We start from the raw sequence: 16189 nt of genomic DNA on the forward strand, positions 1-16189 counted from the left end.
GCAAGGATGTTCACTCTTCCCATCTCTATTAAACATTGTACTGGAGGGGCTAGCCAGTGCAATCAGGCAAGAAAAAAAAATAGGCATCCAGATCGGAAAGGAAGAGGTATAATTGTCTTTATTTGCAGACATGATGATCAATGTAAAAAAAAAAAAAAATCAATGGAATCCACACAAAAAATCTACTAGAACTAAAAATTGAGTTACAGAGGTGTCAATATAAAAGATATATAAATACCAAAATTAATTACAGCTCTAAATACCATTGACAATAGCCTAAAAAAAATATGAAATACTTGGTATCTGACAAAAGAGGTACAAGGCCTTTCACCGAAAACCACAAAACATCTCTAACAGAAATTAAAGGTCTACATAAATGGAGAGATCTACAATGTTCATGGGTCAAAAGATCTGATATTGGTAAGAGATTGATTCTCCCCCAGTTGATCTTGAGGTTCAATGCAATCCCAAGCAGAATCTCACCAGGCTTCTTTGTAAAAATTGACAAGCGGCTTCTAAAATTTATATGGAAGTGCAAAGGACCTGGAATAACCAAAACAGCTTGAAAGAGAAGAGCAAAGATGGATGATTTGTCTTATTTTAAGACTTTTACAAAGCTGTAGTAATCGAGGCAATGTGGTACTGGCATAAAGACGGACTAACAGGTCAATGCATCAGAACCGCGTCACCAAAAATAGGCCCACACTTTTATGGTAAACTGAGTTTTTAAAAGGGTGCGAAGGTGACTCCCTGGGTAAAGAATACTCTTTTCAACGTACGGCACTGGAACAATTGGACACTCACATAAAAAATTAAGAACTTCAAATGAAATAACACCATTTGCAGCAACATGGATGGACCTAGAGATTATCATCCTAAGTGAAGTAAGTCAGAGAAAAATATCATATGATATCGCTTATATATGGAATCTAAAATATGACACAAATGAACTTATCTACGAAACAGAAACAGACTCAACAGACATAGAAACCAGACTTGTGGTTGCCATGGGGGAGGCAGGTGGGGGAGGGATGGATTGCAAGCTTGGGATTAGCAGACGCAAACTATTATATATAGAATGGATACACAACAAGGTCCTACTGTATAGCACAGGGAACTATATTCAATACCCTGGGATAAACCATAATGGAAAAAGAATATGAAAAAGAATGTCTATATATGTATAACTGAATCACTCTTCTGTACAGCAGAAATTAACACAACTTTGTAAATCAACTATACTTCAATAAAAAAAAATTATAAAAATTAAGAACTTCAACCCAGAATTTACATGGTAGACAAAAAGTAACTCATGGACCTAAATGTCAGCACTGAAACTAAAACCACCAGAAGAAAACACAGAAGAAAACCTTAGTCATAATGTATTTGGTAAAGATTTCCTAAATATGACATTAAAAGCATGAAACGCATAAAAAATGAAAAAGCAATAAATTTGACTTCATTAAAATTGAGATCTTTTAGTTTTTAAAAGACACTATTAAATAAAGGAAAAGGAAAGCCATAGACTGGGGGGGAAAATATTTGTATAACATATATCCACGTATCTAGAATATATAAAGAGCTTTCACAACCCAGGAAATAAGACAAACAGATCCATATTTAAATGAACGAAAGGTCTGAAAGATACTTCACCAAAGAAGTTATACAGAGGCGAATAAACCACACGAAAAGATCCTCAACATCATTAGTCATTTGAAAATGAAAATTAAACCACAAGGAGACAGCACTCCCCCACCTTATCAGATTGGCTAGAATGGAACAGACCAACCCCATCAAGCACAGGTGAGGACTGCAGGGCCTGAAACTCTCACGCGGCTGGCGGGACTTGTGAGTGGTATGACCACCTCGGAAAACAGTTTGTCAGTTTCTTAAGTGATTAAATAAACACCTACCATAGTATCCAGTCATCCTACCCCTGGGTATTTACCCAAGAAAAAAGAAACACAAGTCCTAACAGCAAGGTCCTACCGTATAGCACAGGGCACTGTATTCAATACCCTGTGATAAACCATAATGGAAAAGAATATGAAAAAGAATGTCTATATATGTATAACTGAGCCACTTTGCTGTACAGCAGAAATTAACACATTGTAAATCAACTATACTTCCATAAAATATATTTTAAAAAAAGAGGAAATACAAGTCCTTACAAAGACTTGAACGCAAATGTACGCACAACAGCTCAGGACGGGAAATGACCCAAATGCCCGCCACCATGTGAATGGATAAACAGACCGTGGTCCGTCCACACAGCAGAACACAAGTCAGCAACGAAAAGAATGGCCCCTGGATACACGCAACCCCCTGGATGAACCTCAGAAGAACGACGTGTGGCACCAGACAGGAGCACGCGTGTGTGATCCACTGACCAGAGGACCCTGGGAAGTACAGACCAGTCTCTGCTGACGGGCAGGGCAGGGGCTGCCTCCTGAGTGGGGAGGGGCGGCAGGAGGGATCCCAAGGCCCTGAGGACACCTCTGGGGGTAACGGTCTCATGGCGTCCGACTGTGCACTTTAAGTATGGTCGTCTATCACACGTCGATTAAACCGCAGTTGAAAGCTGGCTTTGGCTTACGTGAATAGAGTACATGACACAGAGGCTACCACAACTGTGTAGATCCGGCCATCGTGGCAAACCTGAGCCTGTCTGTCTGTCTGTCTGCCGCTCCCCCTTGCGTTTCAGGTGCAGAGGGCCCAGGTGCTGCTAACAAAGTCCTAACTGAGGTCACTGGTTCCCAACTAAGGCAACTTCGGTGGGCACTGACGGCCTTCCCATTTACTTCCCCAGCACCCCCGCCCCAACCCTGCCAGGAGGAAGAGGCCACTTGTCCCCCACTGTCCCTTTGGCCCTCAAGACCCTCAGCTCTGGACTGAGAACCTGCACGCCGTCTGTGCCCAGACCACAGCCCCAGGCACCTGAGCCACCCACAGCACCGGGGTTCTAGGCTGAGGTCTGGAGAGCGTCGGGAATGAGTGCGGCCCACCAGGTGGTCTCGGGGGGATCTGGACCACCGCCACCTGGAGTTTCTCTGGTGAGGCCTGGGGGCCTGTGTGTGCACATCCTGGCTCTGGGGCCTTGGAGAGCCACCGCCAAAGGCAGGCCTACCCTGAAGCAGAAAGGGGGAGAAGCCTGGAGCCCGGGCCTGCTGCCCCACTGCCACCCGTTCTCAAGGTGGGGTACAGAGGCCTCCAGCTGCCCGTTTACACAGCGACCAGTGACGGAGCTTATGACACGTTCGGCTCTCCAAACACTGGGGAGAAACCAGGAATTCTTACAAACTCCCCGGGACGAGAGAGCATCTTCCCAACGTCCCAGAGCTACTAAGCGGTCTAACAGATGTCCTCATTTAAAAGAAAATCACTTTGACCCTGAAACGAAGACATAGCCCTTAAGCAAAAGGGGGATGCTTGGGGACAGTTCAGGGGACCCCAACAGCAGGGGCTGAGCCCCGCTGTCCAGCGCCCTGAAAACGGTGAGGTCACCAGGGTTCTGTGGCCACGTTCAGTCTTCTGCAGCCGGGTCCAGGGATCTCGCGGAGTCGGCAACGCTGAGAAATGAATACACACGGACCCAGCGCAGTCCCCACCACCGAGGACCGCGGCCCCCCGTCTCCGACCCTCCCGACCGGGCTCAGAGAGTGGTCGGGGAGAAGACACAGGCCCAGCTCAAGAAACTGAAGATGAAATAAAGACGCTGCCCGCCCCGCCCCCAGGTCTCCCCACTGCACTGTGTTCCGAACGCACAAATTATCCAGCTCATCACGCTCGGAAACTGACCAGACCATCGCCCGCCAGGAAAGGGGGCAGGCTGCACCTCTCAGCACACACTTGACATTTTGTTCCCGTCCAGGCTTCCCGTGCTGACAGTTTCTGGATTAAATGTGCAAATGGAACGCGGCCCCGAGGGCGTCTCGCTCCCCGCCGGCCGAAGCTCCAGCCGAGTGTGCCTGTGTGCACGTGTACACGCAGACACGTGGACGTGCCTGAGTGGGCAGGCCACGTGAGCGCGTCCACACGTGCGTGTCTGTGCACGTGCGTGTGCATGCCTGTGCACGCCTGCCTCTCCGCCAGTGTCCGGCTGGACCAGGTATGTTTTTACCAACCAGAGCCTTCAAGCTGGGAAATCGGCACCTCCAGCCCGGCTTGGGCGTCAGCTCGGCACGGGGAAATTCTCTCAGCCCAGGGGTGGCTGGGTCCACCTGGAAATGCAGATGTGACACCGCTGCCCTGAGCTTTGGGCTGGGGGTGTCTGTCTCGCAGCCGCCAGCCAAGGGGAAGTGAAACTGCGAAGGCCTGAGGCCCGGACTCGCCTTCCGGGGCAGCCAGAGGCCCAGCGGGATTGGCGCCTGCAGACCCACGTGTGTGAGAAGGGGACCGTGGCCCCCGATTCCCAGGACCCTGCAGAGGCTCGAGGGGTTCCCTGGGCCCCCTCTGCGCTCACGGGCATCATCAAGCCCTCCTGAGCCCAGCTGGGACCGCCGCCCAGGGGCCCAGAAGGAGCTGACGGGCAGCCCACCGGGCACGTGGGACTGGTCCCGGTCGGGGGCATCTCCTGCCCGGTCACAGGAGAGGGCTGCCAGCAGCCTCCCGCCCCAGGGGCCTCCACAGCTCCGCCTTCCACTCACCCCACCCGGTGTGCCTGACCCACGTATAGCTGGGAGACGGAAAATGAGCAAAGATCAGCCGCTCCCGCCCCCCGACCCTGGCTCTGAGGTCCGTTTAGTGAGTCAGGGGTCGGTGGGGGGGCAAGGTGCATGGGCAGCGGCCCCCCGACCCCGCAGGGCTGCACCAGCCCCCTCCTCCCGCCCGTGAAGTCACACAATGGCACACTTCAATGGGCGCACAGCCGGGGCCTCTGGTTCCCATTCTCCGTGACCTGGGGAAGCAGAGAACACGATTATAGCCCATCTGAATGCAGGCTCCTGGGGCGATTATTCTGGCACCTGCAAGCCCCCAGCCCCCGCCCGGCGGCTCGGCAGCCCACCCGTCCGGGGGTGACAGCTGGCAGACCCCACCGCGCCGTGCACCCCACGGCCACGAGGCCCCGCCGGGCTCATCCCATTATCCCTGACGACTTCCCCAGGGCAGCCCCCACGTGGAGCGCCGGTGCCAGGCCCCCGCCCGCGCCCGGCGACACGGCTGCCTGTTCAGCCTGATCCCCGTTATGTTATGTCAGCTGTTACCCCGCGCTTAAAACAAGGCACTCCAGCTGGCCAGGGTCAGATGTAAAAACAAGCCCTAACAAAACCCGGCCCTCCAGCTACCCCAAGCCGGAGACCCCACTGAATGTGGCACTTAATGACGCGCTTCTCTCCAGCCCCCGGGCAGAGCATAAAGGAAACACCTGTCCCATGGACGGCACACTCTAATCCCGCTAAATCCCCAGTGGAGGGGCCCGCGGGCCGCAGCAGGCGCCCGCACCCCAACGTCTGACTTTTGTCCTGGACCCTCACGTTCTGGCGGGTGAGGCGGGACGGAAAACACGGAGCAGTCTCCCCGTCTCCGCCTCGGCCAGACCCGCACCGCGGGGGGCAGAGCGCTGCGCGGGACCCTCCCCCCCGGGGGGGCGGTCGATGGGCGGCCTGGGTGCAGGTGAAGACCCCCTTCCTGGACGGTTGACGCCTAGCCCGAAAGGCCCTCCTGCCGACACAGGAGGCCAAGCTCCCCGTCTGACCAGACCCCGACGCCCCCGCTGGTCCCCAGACCCCGCACCCCAACCAGGGGCAGCTCCGACTGACTCTGGTTTCCAACCTGGAGCTGAGTCTCCACGACCTCGGAGAAGGGTGAAGAAATGAGGGGGGTACAGTGGGGAGAGCTGCAGGATGAGACCACCCAGACACCTGGCCGCTTTGGAGAGAAAGCCTTGGAGACCACGCAAACACACGCACACGCGTGGACACACAAATAGGCACGCACACGCATCGCGGGTGCCAGGAGAGGCCGTGGGCTGCTGCCGTCCCGGCCCCGTCTCCTCCTGCCCGAGGGAGCTGAGGCCGGCCCAGCAGCCTCCACCAGCAGGATGGTCGTTCCTCCCTCCCGGGGCCCCTGGACCCAGCGGGACGGGCTTCCCCGAGGGGGGAGCCTAGGAGACGCTCCCAGAGCCCAGGGCGGACGGGGTGCCGGGCAGGGGCTCTCAGCGGGCTCCCGGCAAAGACACCCCGGAAGGCAGCTAAGATGCCGGCACCCACCTCACAGCACAGAGCTTTACAGCCTGAAAACAGGAAACACTGCAGAAACAAACAGACCCAGACCCGGTGGTTCACACAGCCGGGGGGGAGCCCTGCGGGCTGGGCCCTGGCTGGTCTTGGGCCCCAGGGCCTCCACCCGACCTCGCAGAGTCTCCCCGGGACCCGAGGGCCCCCCCACCGCCCCGCTTTCCTTCAGGAGGAAACTCTGGGGGCCCGGGGGAGGTGATCTGGAGGAGGTGCCCTGCTTCCCGGGGGACCAGGGGCTGCAGGTGGACGTCCCCGTGCCCCCCCCTACCCCCCGCCCCGTCCCTCAACCCCAGGTGGGGCCCTGTCCTCCCCTGCACGGGCTCAGGGCGTAAAACTGCCCGGCAGGCCCGGGGCGTGACCCGATTCAGGCCACTCGCATGGGATCGGGTTACGTGTTTTTCGGGAAAGTTTCAAACACTTTGCAGTTTCCTCCACCTCCTGCCCAGGCCCCCCTCCCCTGGTTCTGAACCGACTTGATGGACAGGACAGTCCTGGCCCGCGACGGAGCGTGGGCTTCACAGAGGGCGCCTTTGTTAGCGAGCGCAAGTCGCCCTAGGACCTCTCCACCCACAGGGCCCGTGCGCCCGCGGAAGGTTCCGGTTACAGCTGAGGGTTCCCGTTTTCACGGCTCTCGGCTGAGCGCAGACCCCGCAAGAAGGAATGTCAGCTGTCCCCTCAGGAGCAGCTGCCTCCAGGCCAGGAACGCAGCCAGCCCTGGGGACGGGGACCCTGGCGGGCATAAACGATGGCCCCGGGGGTGGGGACAGCCCGAGCCACCACCCTGGGCCCCAGAGAGGGCCCCGCGAGCCTCGAGCCCTCGGCCTCCTCCTGCTCAGACGCCCTCGGGGCTGGGGGACCGTCCCCCTTATAAGGTAGGGACAGTGGCACTCGCCCCTCAAAGCTCAGGAGGGAGACCCCGAAAGGAGGGCCCAGGCCACTCCAGGCCCAGGAAGCCAAAAACCCGCGACAACCACACACAGTGAGGAAAACATGCCACAGGCGCTGGGAGAAGCAATGACACTCGAGCGTGGATGGGGGCGGTGGTAGAGAAATGCCCTGGAGATACTAGAGGAAGTGAGGGGCCCATCACAGGGAGCAGGGGCGCCGGGCCCCTGGTTTAGGGGGCTTTAGAGGTGGCTCAGGCCAATGTCCACAGAATCCCGGGGGTCGGGGTTCTCGTCCTCAGGGGTCCCCAGCAGGTGGCAAAGGGGCTCTGGAGAATTAGCTCAGACCCCTTGAGGGCAGCAGCTTCAAATTCTGCTCGGCGGCCCTTAAGCTTCTGTTCACGGACTCACACGGGGACATCAGGGGTGACCCAGACCCGGGGGAGTGCGGGCGCTGCCTGGGTCTTGCCCGCCCCACCGGGCACGGGGCGCACAAACCCAGCAGTCTGCCTCTCCCCAGACACGCACTGTCCAGGGTGGGGCCCTTCCTCACCCGCCCGAGGGGCAGCCCGGACCCCTACCCCCAGCTCACCCCGTCCCCCGTCCCCCGTCCCCGAGGCCAGTGTCCCTCTATCCTGTCTCCCTGGGTCGGCACCGGGCACGGCCTCAGGGAGCACGAGCGACGGGGCCCCTGTGGCCTGGAGCCACGGGCCGCTCCACACCCCCAGGCATCACGGTCAGACCCCCGGGCCACTTCAGCCAGCTCCGTTGGGCAGAAATATCCGGAATGCAGACTGCGGTGTGGGGCTGCCCCTTGGCTTTCAGTGTTTCTACCCCAAACCCAAGAGGCTCTGCTCTGCCCACAGAAAGTCGCTGCCCACGAGGCAGCCAAGACCCCCCGCCCTACAGAGGGACAAGCGGGACACCTGAGCCAGGACAAGGCCCAACCCTGGCCTGGCGGGACATGCGTGTCCACACGCACATACACGTGTACTCGCAGAAGGGCACCACCACCGCCTCCTGGCTCCCGGGGGCAGGGGGTCAGTCCCTCCCTACGCTTCGGTGCTGGCCCCCTCTTACACAGGGCCCACGGGGAGGGCCCTGGGGGCGCAGATATGAAGCCCGTGTCCTGCCCCTGAGAATCCCCGCTATTTGCACACAGACCCTGGCATGTTAGTGGGTGCACGAGAAACACTTGCTGGCTGAACAAACGCAGGCGAGGACACCCCCACCAGGGTGGAGGGAACGGGTGGACTACATTCTGAGGCAGAACATCAGAGAAGGCCCAGGCAGTGGGAACCAGTCCTCACCGGGCAGCTCCTCTGTGCTGGGGACAGAGACCAAGGAGCTCAAGGCCCCGCAGGGGGGGAGATGACATCTTCCCAGAGCACTGGAGGATGAAGCCAGTGATGTCACTGGGCAAGCAGGAAGGCATCCCAGAAGCAAATGTACAGGAGCGGGGCTTTGTGGGATGTGTAGGAGTTCACCAAGCAGAGAGGAGACTGCTGGGAGGAGAGCACTCCAAGGAGGAGGCGGCCTCGGAGAAAACAAGACCTCGGGGTTTGTTAATGGAAAACCTGGGCCACCCGCTGGTGCCCCGACATTGGGTAGAAGTGACTTCAGCTCTGTGAGTCTCATCCCCTCTGTGTGAGTGAAGGACGGAGCAGAGGGCGTGCACGCAGCAGGCTCCCCACGGGGGCCGCTGGCCCTGACTTAGCGCGGTCGTCTTTACTGGCATGTGAAGGGTGTAGAGAGCAGAGGCTGGGAACACGCGGGCCTGCAGAGGCCCGAGCTGAGTGTGAGCTGGGGCCGCCCCGGGGGCGGGGGGGGGGGGCTCTGAGGACAGAGCCTAGACTGCGTTCCTGAGAAAAGTGAGGCCCGCAGAGGGGCCCAAGGGGGCCCAGAGAGTCCCACGGAGCCTGCTTTTGCATCTGGGAGACTGAGGCCCAGGGGATGGGAGAGTCTCGCTCCGTGCCGGGGGAGCCGGAGCCCCGGGGTGGGTGATCCAGCGGCGGGAGGGCCGGGTCACCGCCGAGGGGCCTGGGCCGGGGAGGAAGCCGCAGCAATGACCTCATCCCCTAGGCCTCCGGGCCGCGGCTCACGGGGTTTTTAACCGCAGCATCGCAGGACAATTCCCTGGTATGCTCCCCACCAGAAGGCATGGAATACGCGGTGTTTGTGTTGTGCTTTTGAGTGCCTCTCTCTTTGTGTGGGATTTGAAAAAGGAAGGAAAAAAAAAAAAAACCCCTCGATTTCAGAGACAAAACCCAGCCCCTCACCTGGGCCCAGCCTGGGTCTCTTATTCCAGAGAGCGGGGAGAGGCGTGTTTCTGCCACAGCAGCAGGACAGGGGGAGACACGGGAGAGCCACCCAGACCCAGAACTCGTCCGCAGGCGCGCGTGCGCACGGAAACACGGGCGCAGAGCGCACACACACGCACACACGCACATGCACGTGCGTGCACACGGCGATGTGCACGAGCACACACACACGCACACCGCACGCCTACATGCACAGACACACGTGCACACAGGCAGGCACACACACGTACGTACACACACACGCACACCCAGGGCTTCCTCTGAATCCAGGAACCATGTTGGGAGCCGGCTCTGCAGCCCTGGCAGTGGCCCTTTTCCCCGGGAAACCACAAACAAGGCTCAGATCTCAAACGGGCCCATTCACAGCCCTGGGACAGACCCTGCAGCAGAGATGAGATTCCACCCAAAATGGCTTTTTCAGGCCCCCCAAATCTCCCTGGTTCAGCAGAACGCTTAATCCCTCGGAGGCCGCCCTGGGGCTCCCTCACACAGAGCTGAGATAACAGCTCTCTGGCCCCATAAAAGCGAGCGCATGAAAAGAAAGGAAGAAATATGGGCTCTCTGGGAAAACACAGCTTTGAATGACTTTTTCTCCACCATTTAAGCATCGTGCTGCTCTCGGAATCCTGTGTGGAGCCCACGCTCGGCCCCTCCTGGGCTCCCGGCTGCGGTCTGGCTCCGCGCTCGGAGCTCTGGGCCGCGGCCAGCGGTGCCCGCGATCCGCGGACAACAGCGCCACCTGGTGTTCCGCGGCCCCTCCCTGTGCCGCCTGCAAACACCCGCCCCCGCGGCCCCCTCCCCGCACCCGGTCTCCCTCCGCCTGGGGGGCGCCCCCGTCCCCGCCCCGCAGACCGCCACCTCCACCGAGAGCGCCGGGGCGCTGCTCCTGCCCGGCCCACCCGAGGCTGCCCGCTGCAGGAGGGTCCCTGCCCGTCCCCACGACCCCCCAGCACCCGCTTACCTCCTCCTTCCCCTCTCAGGGCGGTCCCTCCTCCAGGAAGCCCTCAGCATCCCCGCAGACACCCTCCCCCCCACCCCCCAGTCCCTCTTCACCTCTTACCTCCTTCCCGTCCCCACCCCGGACATAACTCACATCTACCCCGGAGGCTGGGCCCGTGGCTGCCTCATTCCTCCCAGTATCCCCGACGCCCCACACCCCCCATGGCCATGACTCCAGTGGCAGCTGGATACAGCCAGCTCAAACCCACTGCAAAGGATCTGTCTCCACAGGCCAGTGAGTTAGGAAACCCTTGGAAACCTTGCAAGGCCATCAAAAGGTTAAGTCTGAGGCCACCCTGCTCAAGCCCTCCATTCTGCAGATGGGGAAACCGAGGCCCAGGACTGCACAGCAGCTTGAGGTGCCCCCCGGGGCAGCTCTGGGCACGTGGGCTCAAAGGAGGGGTATCCAAACCCCGGAAGCACCGTTCTGGGCCCGCGGAGGGGTCGCAGCCCCTGGGCCCCTGCCCTCAGGGGTGGGGAACAGAGTAAGGAGACAGACCCTGTGACTCCCCACTCCCGCCCGCAGACCCCTGTCACACCCAGACCGCTGGGGCAAGAGCGGGGTGTGCCGCAGGAGGGACGGGGACCCCGCAGAAGGCGGTTAGGGAGGGGGTACTGAAGCAGTGACGGCCAAGTCGAGGCCTGACCGGAGGAGAAGCCGGTCCTGTGACATGCCGAGCAGAGCACGTGCAAGGGCCCCGAGGCGGCCGGGAGTGTCCAAGGGTCAGCAAACAGTGCATCAGAGCGGAGGGAGCAGCGGGGCGGGGTGGGGGGGAGACAGACATGCGGGGCCGGTGCCGGGTGAGCAGCATTTGGGGGCCTGAGAGGCCCAGCCGATCTTGAATGCCACCAGGAGCTTCTAGAACGGTCAGAGTTTTGTTCTGGAAAGTCGCCCCCGCAACCAACAGCTGCTGTGTGGAGAGGGCTCCTGGGGGGACACGAGGGTGGCAGTGCGCAAGGAGCTGATGTGAGAGAACGGGGGTGGACGAGGGAGGCGGCACAGGGTCTCTCCCCTCAAAAGGGTGGGACGGGAGATGCGACCACAGTGGGGGGGCCCTCTTCTTGGAGCAGGGGAGGTGCTTGCTGGCACACGCATCCCAGGCCCCAGAGGGCGAGGGGGCAGGACCGCATCCCCAGCTCGAGGCGAGGGGGCAGGACCACACCCCCAGCTCGGGCCGAGCCCCCATCCTCAGGAGGGGAACCGTGTCCGCACTTCAGATAACGGCCACCAGGTGGCAGGCGGGCCTCAGAGATGCCGGGACTGAGGGTGGAGGCCGGTGCTAAGCAGGGAGTGGGCGGGCAGGGGCTGAGGGCTGCTGGGCAGGGGGCTGCCCAGAGGCGACAGGGCCCCTCCGCCACCTCCCCCGGCTCGGGACCGCACGGGCACCATGAAACCTGCCACGAGGAGACCTGTCTGAACGTGAGAGCACTGTCTGGGGAGGGAGGTGCTCCCGGCCAGGCCAAGGGGAGAGTGGAGGCCGGACCAGGCGAGGCCCGAGGCCGCCAGGGTCTGCCCCCAACCCCAGGACGGTCCTGGGCTGACCCTCCACCAAGGGTCTGGTTTCCACCCCCAGCGCAGGGCCTGGGATGCGCTGACACATCAGTGGAGATTCCCGGGCCGAGAGTCTACGTGGGCTTCACCCGGCCCATCCCAGCTGCACCCAGAGGCCCTGCCTGAGCTGCACAAGGATTTGGCATCCGAACTCAGGACCCTCGGTGCTGATGCAGGGCCCGGGGCGGCAGGGTGGGGGGCGGGGGAGTCCCTGGGATGCTTTACATCAACCGGGGAATTCAATGTTGTTGGAGCCGCTAAGAACCTAAGAGTGAACCTCTCAGCAGAGGAGGAACTGACCCCAGTCACTCAGGGGGCCTTATGGGCTGAACTGTGTCCCCCCCCCCAAATCCCTATGTGGAAGCCCTAACCCCCAAGTCTTCAGGATGTGACTGTATTTGGAGCTGGGCCTTCAAAGAGGTGATGAAGGTAAAATGAGGTCACTAGGGTGGGTCCTAACCCCACAGGACTGGGGTCCTTATAAGAAGAGGAGGTCAGGGGGCTTCCCTGGTGGCGCAGTGGTTGAGAATCTGCCTGCCAATGCAGGGGACACAGGTTTGAGCCCTGGTCTGGGAGGATCCCACATGCCGCGGAGCGGCTGGGCCCGTGAGCCACAACTACTGAGCCTGCGTGTCTGGAGCCTGTGCTCCGCAGCAAGAGAGGCCGCGATAGTGAGAGGCCCGTGCACCGCAATGAAGAGTGGCCCCCACTTGCCGCAACTAGAGAAAGCCCTCGCACAGAAACGAAGACCCAACACAGCCAAAAATAAATTAATTAATTAATTAAAAAAAAAATTCTGGAAAAACCTGGATTTAAAAAAAAAAAAAAGAAGAAGAGGAGGTCAGGACACAGATGCACACAGAGGCACGACCCCGTGAGGACACAGGGAGAAGACGGCCGTCTACAGGCCGAGGAGAGAGGCCTCAGGAGGATCCAGCCCTGCCCACACCTGGGTCTGGGATTCCAGCCTCCAGGACCAGGAGGTAATACATCCTGTTGTTTAAGCTGCCCGGGCTTTGGACTTTGTTACGGCCCCAGGAGACCTACACAGGGGGCGAGCGGCCGACCAGGCCCCTGGGCCCAGCACCACCAGCACTTACATTTGGTAGAACGGCAGCCTTGGAATCTGGGCCCAGCCCAGCAAGGTCTTCCCGGCCCCTTCCAGCCGCTGCCTCTTGAACCCTCAGTTACCTTGGCCACGAGGAGACCCCAGGAGCAACCCGCAGAGCAGACGTGCTTTGTGCGGTCTGGGCAGGGGCTCAAATCACCCTGTGATAACCGAAAGCACCAGAGACACCCCCCAACTTTCTCCACCCTCTCCCTGCCCCCCACAGCTCCTCCCCTGCCGTCTGGGAGGTGGGAAGGAGGCCGGCCAGAGGGAAAGACAGTCCCCCGCCTGGGAAGCAGACACACAGCCGGCCAGGGCACTCGGGATGCCCACAGCAGAGAGCAGCATCTCCGGCTCACCACTCACCCACAGGGAGATGACCCCTGGCCTGCCCCAGGGCCTGCCCAGAGCAGGGGTTTGGGGACATTTCTCTGCAGGCCGATGGCAGCCGCCATACTGCCCGAGTGCACTTCTGCAAGGAGCTGCGGCCTCTGGGGCCTTGGCACGGACCTGGCTGGCACCGGGGTTACTTCCATAGGTCCTCAGGACCAGGCAAACGGAAGAAGGCTCCATGACCCCAAAAGGGCATCCGTGTTGCTGCGACGGCGGCCGTCCTACTTTTCAAGCAAGTCCCTACCTTTATATGAGAAAGTATAACCCAATAGGACAGTAAAAACAAAATGCCGGGACAGTTATCCCGGGAAAGCAAGGACATCCGCCGACACAAGCACCTCCTCAGAGGCAGGAAAGACACCCGACAAAAGTCAACACCATCACTTTAGAATCATGCCCTCTCATTGGACTTGAAGGACCCCCCCAACTGAGAAAATGCACACCTCTCTGCCCGGGCTGGCACATTCCTTCAGGAGAAGCACGGGGAGCCCCCTTACCCCTGGCCCGGTAAGCCGGAGTGACTGACAGATGCCAGTCTCCACACCTGAACAGCACGCTAAACCAAACCAAGCAGCGGCAATTCCAAATTCAGAACACTCTAAAGGACCAGAGGAAAAACTACTGCAAACAATAACAAAACAGAGGCGGTCACAGGCTGTACAAGTGATAAGAGCAAAGGCTTTCCTAGACAACAAAATAACCTCCAGGAAACATAATGGAAAAGAAGATCCCATTTGTGATGGCAACTAACAAGAACAACTATTATTATATTAAAAATAATAACAACAACGTTCTAAAACCCACATTACAAAACCATAAAACTCTCCTGGATAAAACAGACATGCCTTGACCGTGCACAGAAAGACCCCACCCCAAAGAGATGTTGGTCTCCCCAGACTCATTCATGAAACACCATCGGATTTTTTCTGGGAGGCAGGCAAGCTGATTGTGAAGGTCACTGGGGAGAGCAAACAAACAAGCAAGAATTGCCCCTGAAAGAGAAGAGCTGGGCACAGATATTAACCACATGGTAAAACAGATTTTAGTGCAAACATCAGCAAAGCAGCGTGGCCCTGGGAGAGATGCACAGACAAACAGCCGTGGACAGAACAGGGAGATCCCAGAGTAGAGCCGTTGGCATCTGGACATCTGGTTCACAATAAAAATGGCTCCTCAAATTGGGGAGCAAAGACACACTTTGGAGTTAGTGGTGCTGAGAGGGGGCAGACGAGAGGGACAGAGTGAGAGTGAATCTGATCCTCACGCCAGGATGTGCCCACTGCCATCAACAGTTTAAAACCACACGACTAACCCGGGCAAGTGCTAGAGGCAGCTGTGGCTGCTTCTCTATATAACCTGAGAGGGGGAAACTCCTGTGAACCAAAATCCAGAAACATCAAAGGAGAAGTGGAGCCGACGGCATGCAAGTAAAACAGGCACTGCCTCAAGGCCACGTTACGAGGACTTGGGGACCCAAGCTTGCCGCCATCAGTTGGCCAGGGCGGGAGGCAACCTGGCCAGAGACTGAGACACCTGCAGGGTCCGAGTACCAGCCAGACGCGGGGCCACAGCGCAGGCCGAGCAGACCACAACCCCGGCTCCTTGTGCCCGTGTCCTCCTGTCCTTCCTTCCTTGCCCAGCTCAGAAGCCCCCTCCTCCAGAAAGCTCTCCCAGACCACCAGGCCCGGGGTCCTCTCATTCTTCGGCCTTCTCAGCCTGACGGTCACATCCTGGCAGGTGAGGGTGCCAGGGTAGGGCGTCCCCACACCTCTAGTCTCCCGGTATCAGGGCGAGCCTGCAGAGCCAGCCAGCAGGGGGGCTCCGGCACAGGGCTGTTCTGTGGGTGGGAGAGGCCAGGAGCAGCTGGCTCCGCCCCCTGGTCCACACGCCGGGGGGATGAGAGCGCAGGGCCCCTCACGCTGCTACGTACCATCCAGAAGAGGGTCCCCGTGGCCAGGGCGACATACTGCTCAATGGTGGACAGCACACTGAAGATGAGGCAGACCAGGACGATGAGGAAGCTGCGGACAGGAGGACACGCGGTCAGCGCCCGCGCCAGGCCGCCCGCCCCTCGCCCCCGGACACGGCCCAGGCCCGGGGAGCAGGCGGGCCCCCTGCCGCCTGAGGGACCCGGCCCTTCCCTCCCCGGCTCTGAGGGCTCCAAGGGCCGCCAGCCCTGACCGCCAGCCGTGAGCAGCGCACAAAGTGCGGCACAGCCAACGGCATGTGACGCCACCCGGCCTCGAAGGGGTGAGCTCCGACCCAGGCTACGGTGGGACGGGCCTTGGGACCCCACGCCGGGAACCAGACCCTGCCCACCACCTGTCTCTAAGGTGTCCAGGACGGAAATCCACAGAGCAGAGAGCAGCCTGGTGACCGCCGGGGGCCGGAGGGGCCTCCCTTGGGGGAGGCGAACGTCTTGGACGTAGTGGTGATGGCCGCAGGGCTCTGTGGCCGTCCCGGCAACCAGGGCAGCGCGCGCAACACGAGGCTCAGGGGTGGCAGCACAGGCGCCAGGAGGGGGCCGTCTCCTGCACCCGCTAGTGGGGTGTCACCAGAGCCTGCGGTGTCACCAGAGCCTGGGCTCCCGGGCGGGAGGCTCCTCTGACGCCAGCCCTGCGCCTGCTTTCCCCTCCCCATCCCGGGGGTGCGGGTGGGGGGAGGCCAGAGGTGGAGCCCACGGGGCTGAACAAAGG

General features: G+C 59.7%; 1 protein-coding gene across 5 annotated transcripts in view; it reads right to left on the reverse strand.

The window, feature by feature from the left end:
- Nucleotides 1-16189, reverse strand: part of KCNQ1 (potassium voltage-gated channel subfamily Q member 1) — a 348594-nt gene that overhangs the window by 278282 nt on the left and 54123 nt on the right. For all 5 annotated transcript variants that reach the window (XM_082477729.1, XM_082477726.1, XM_082477727.1 and 2 more), the window contains exon 2: nucleotides 15424-15514. In XM_082477729.1, the coding sequence (XP_082333855.1) occupies nucleotides 15424-15514 (91 nt within the window). The remainder of the gene's footprint in view (nucleotides 1-15423; nucleotides 15515-16189) is intronic.

Source organism: Balaenoptera physalus (assembly GCF_965194825.1).
Source record: "Balaenoptera physalus genome assembly, chromosome: 10".
NCBI lineage: Eukaryota > Metazoa > Chordata > Mammalia > Artiodactyla > Balaenopteridae > Balaenoptera > Balaenoptera physalus.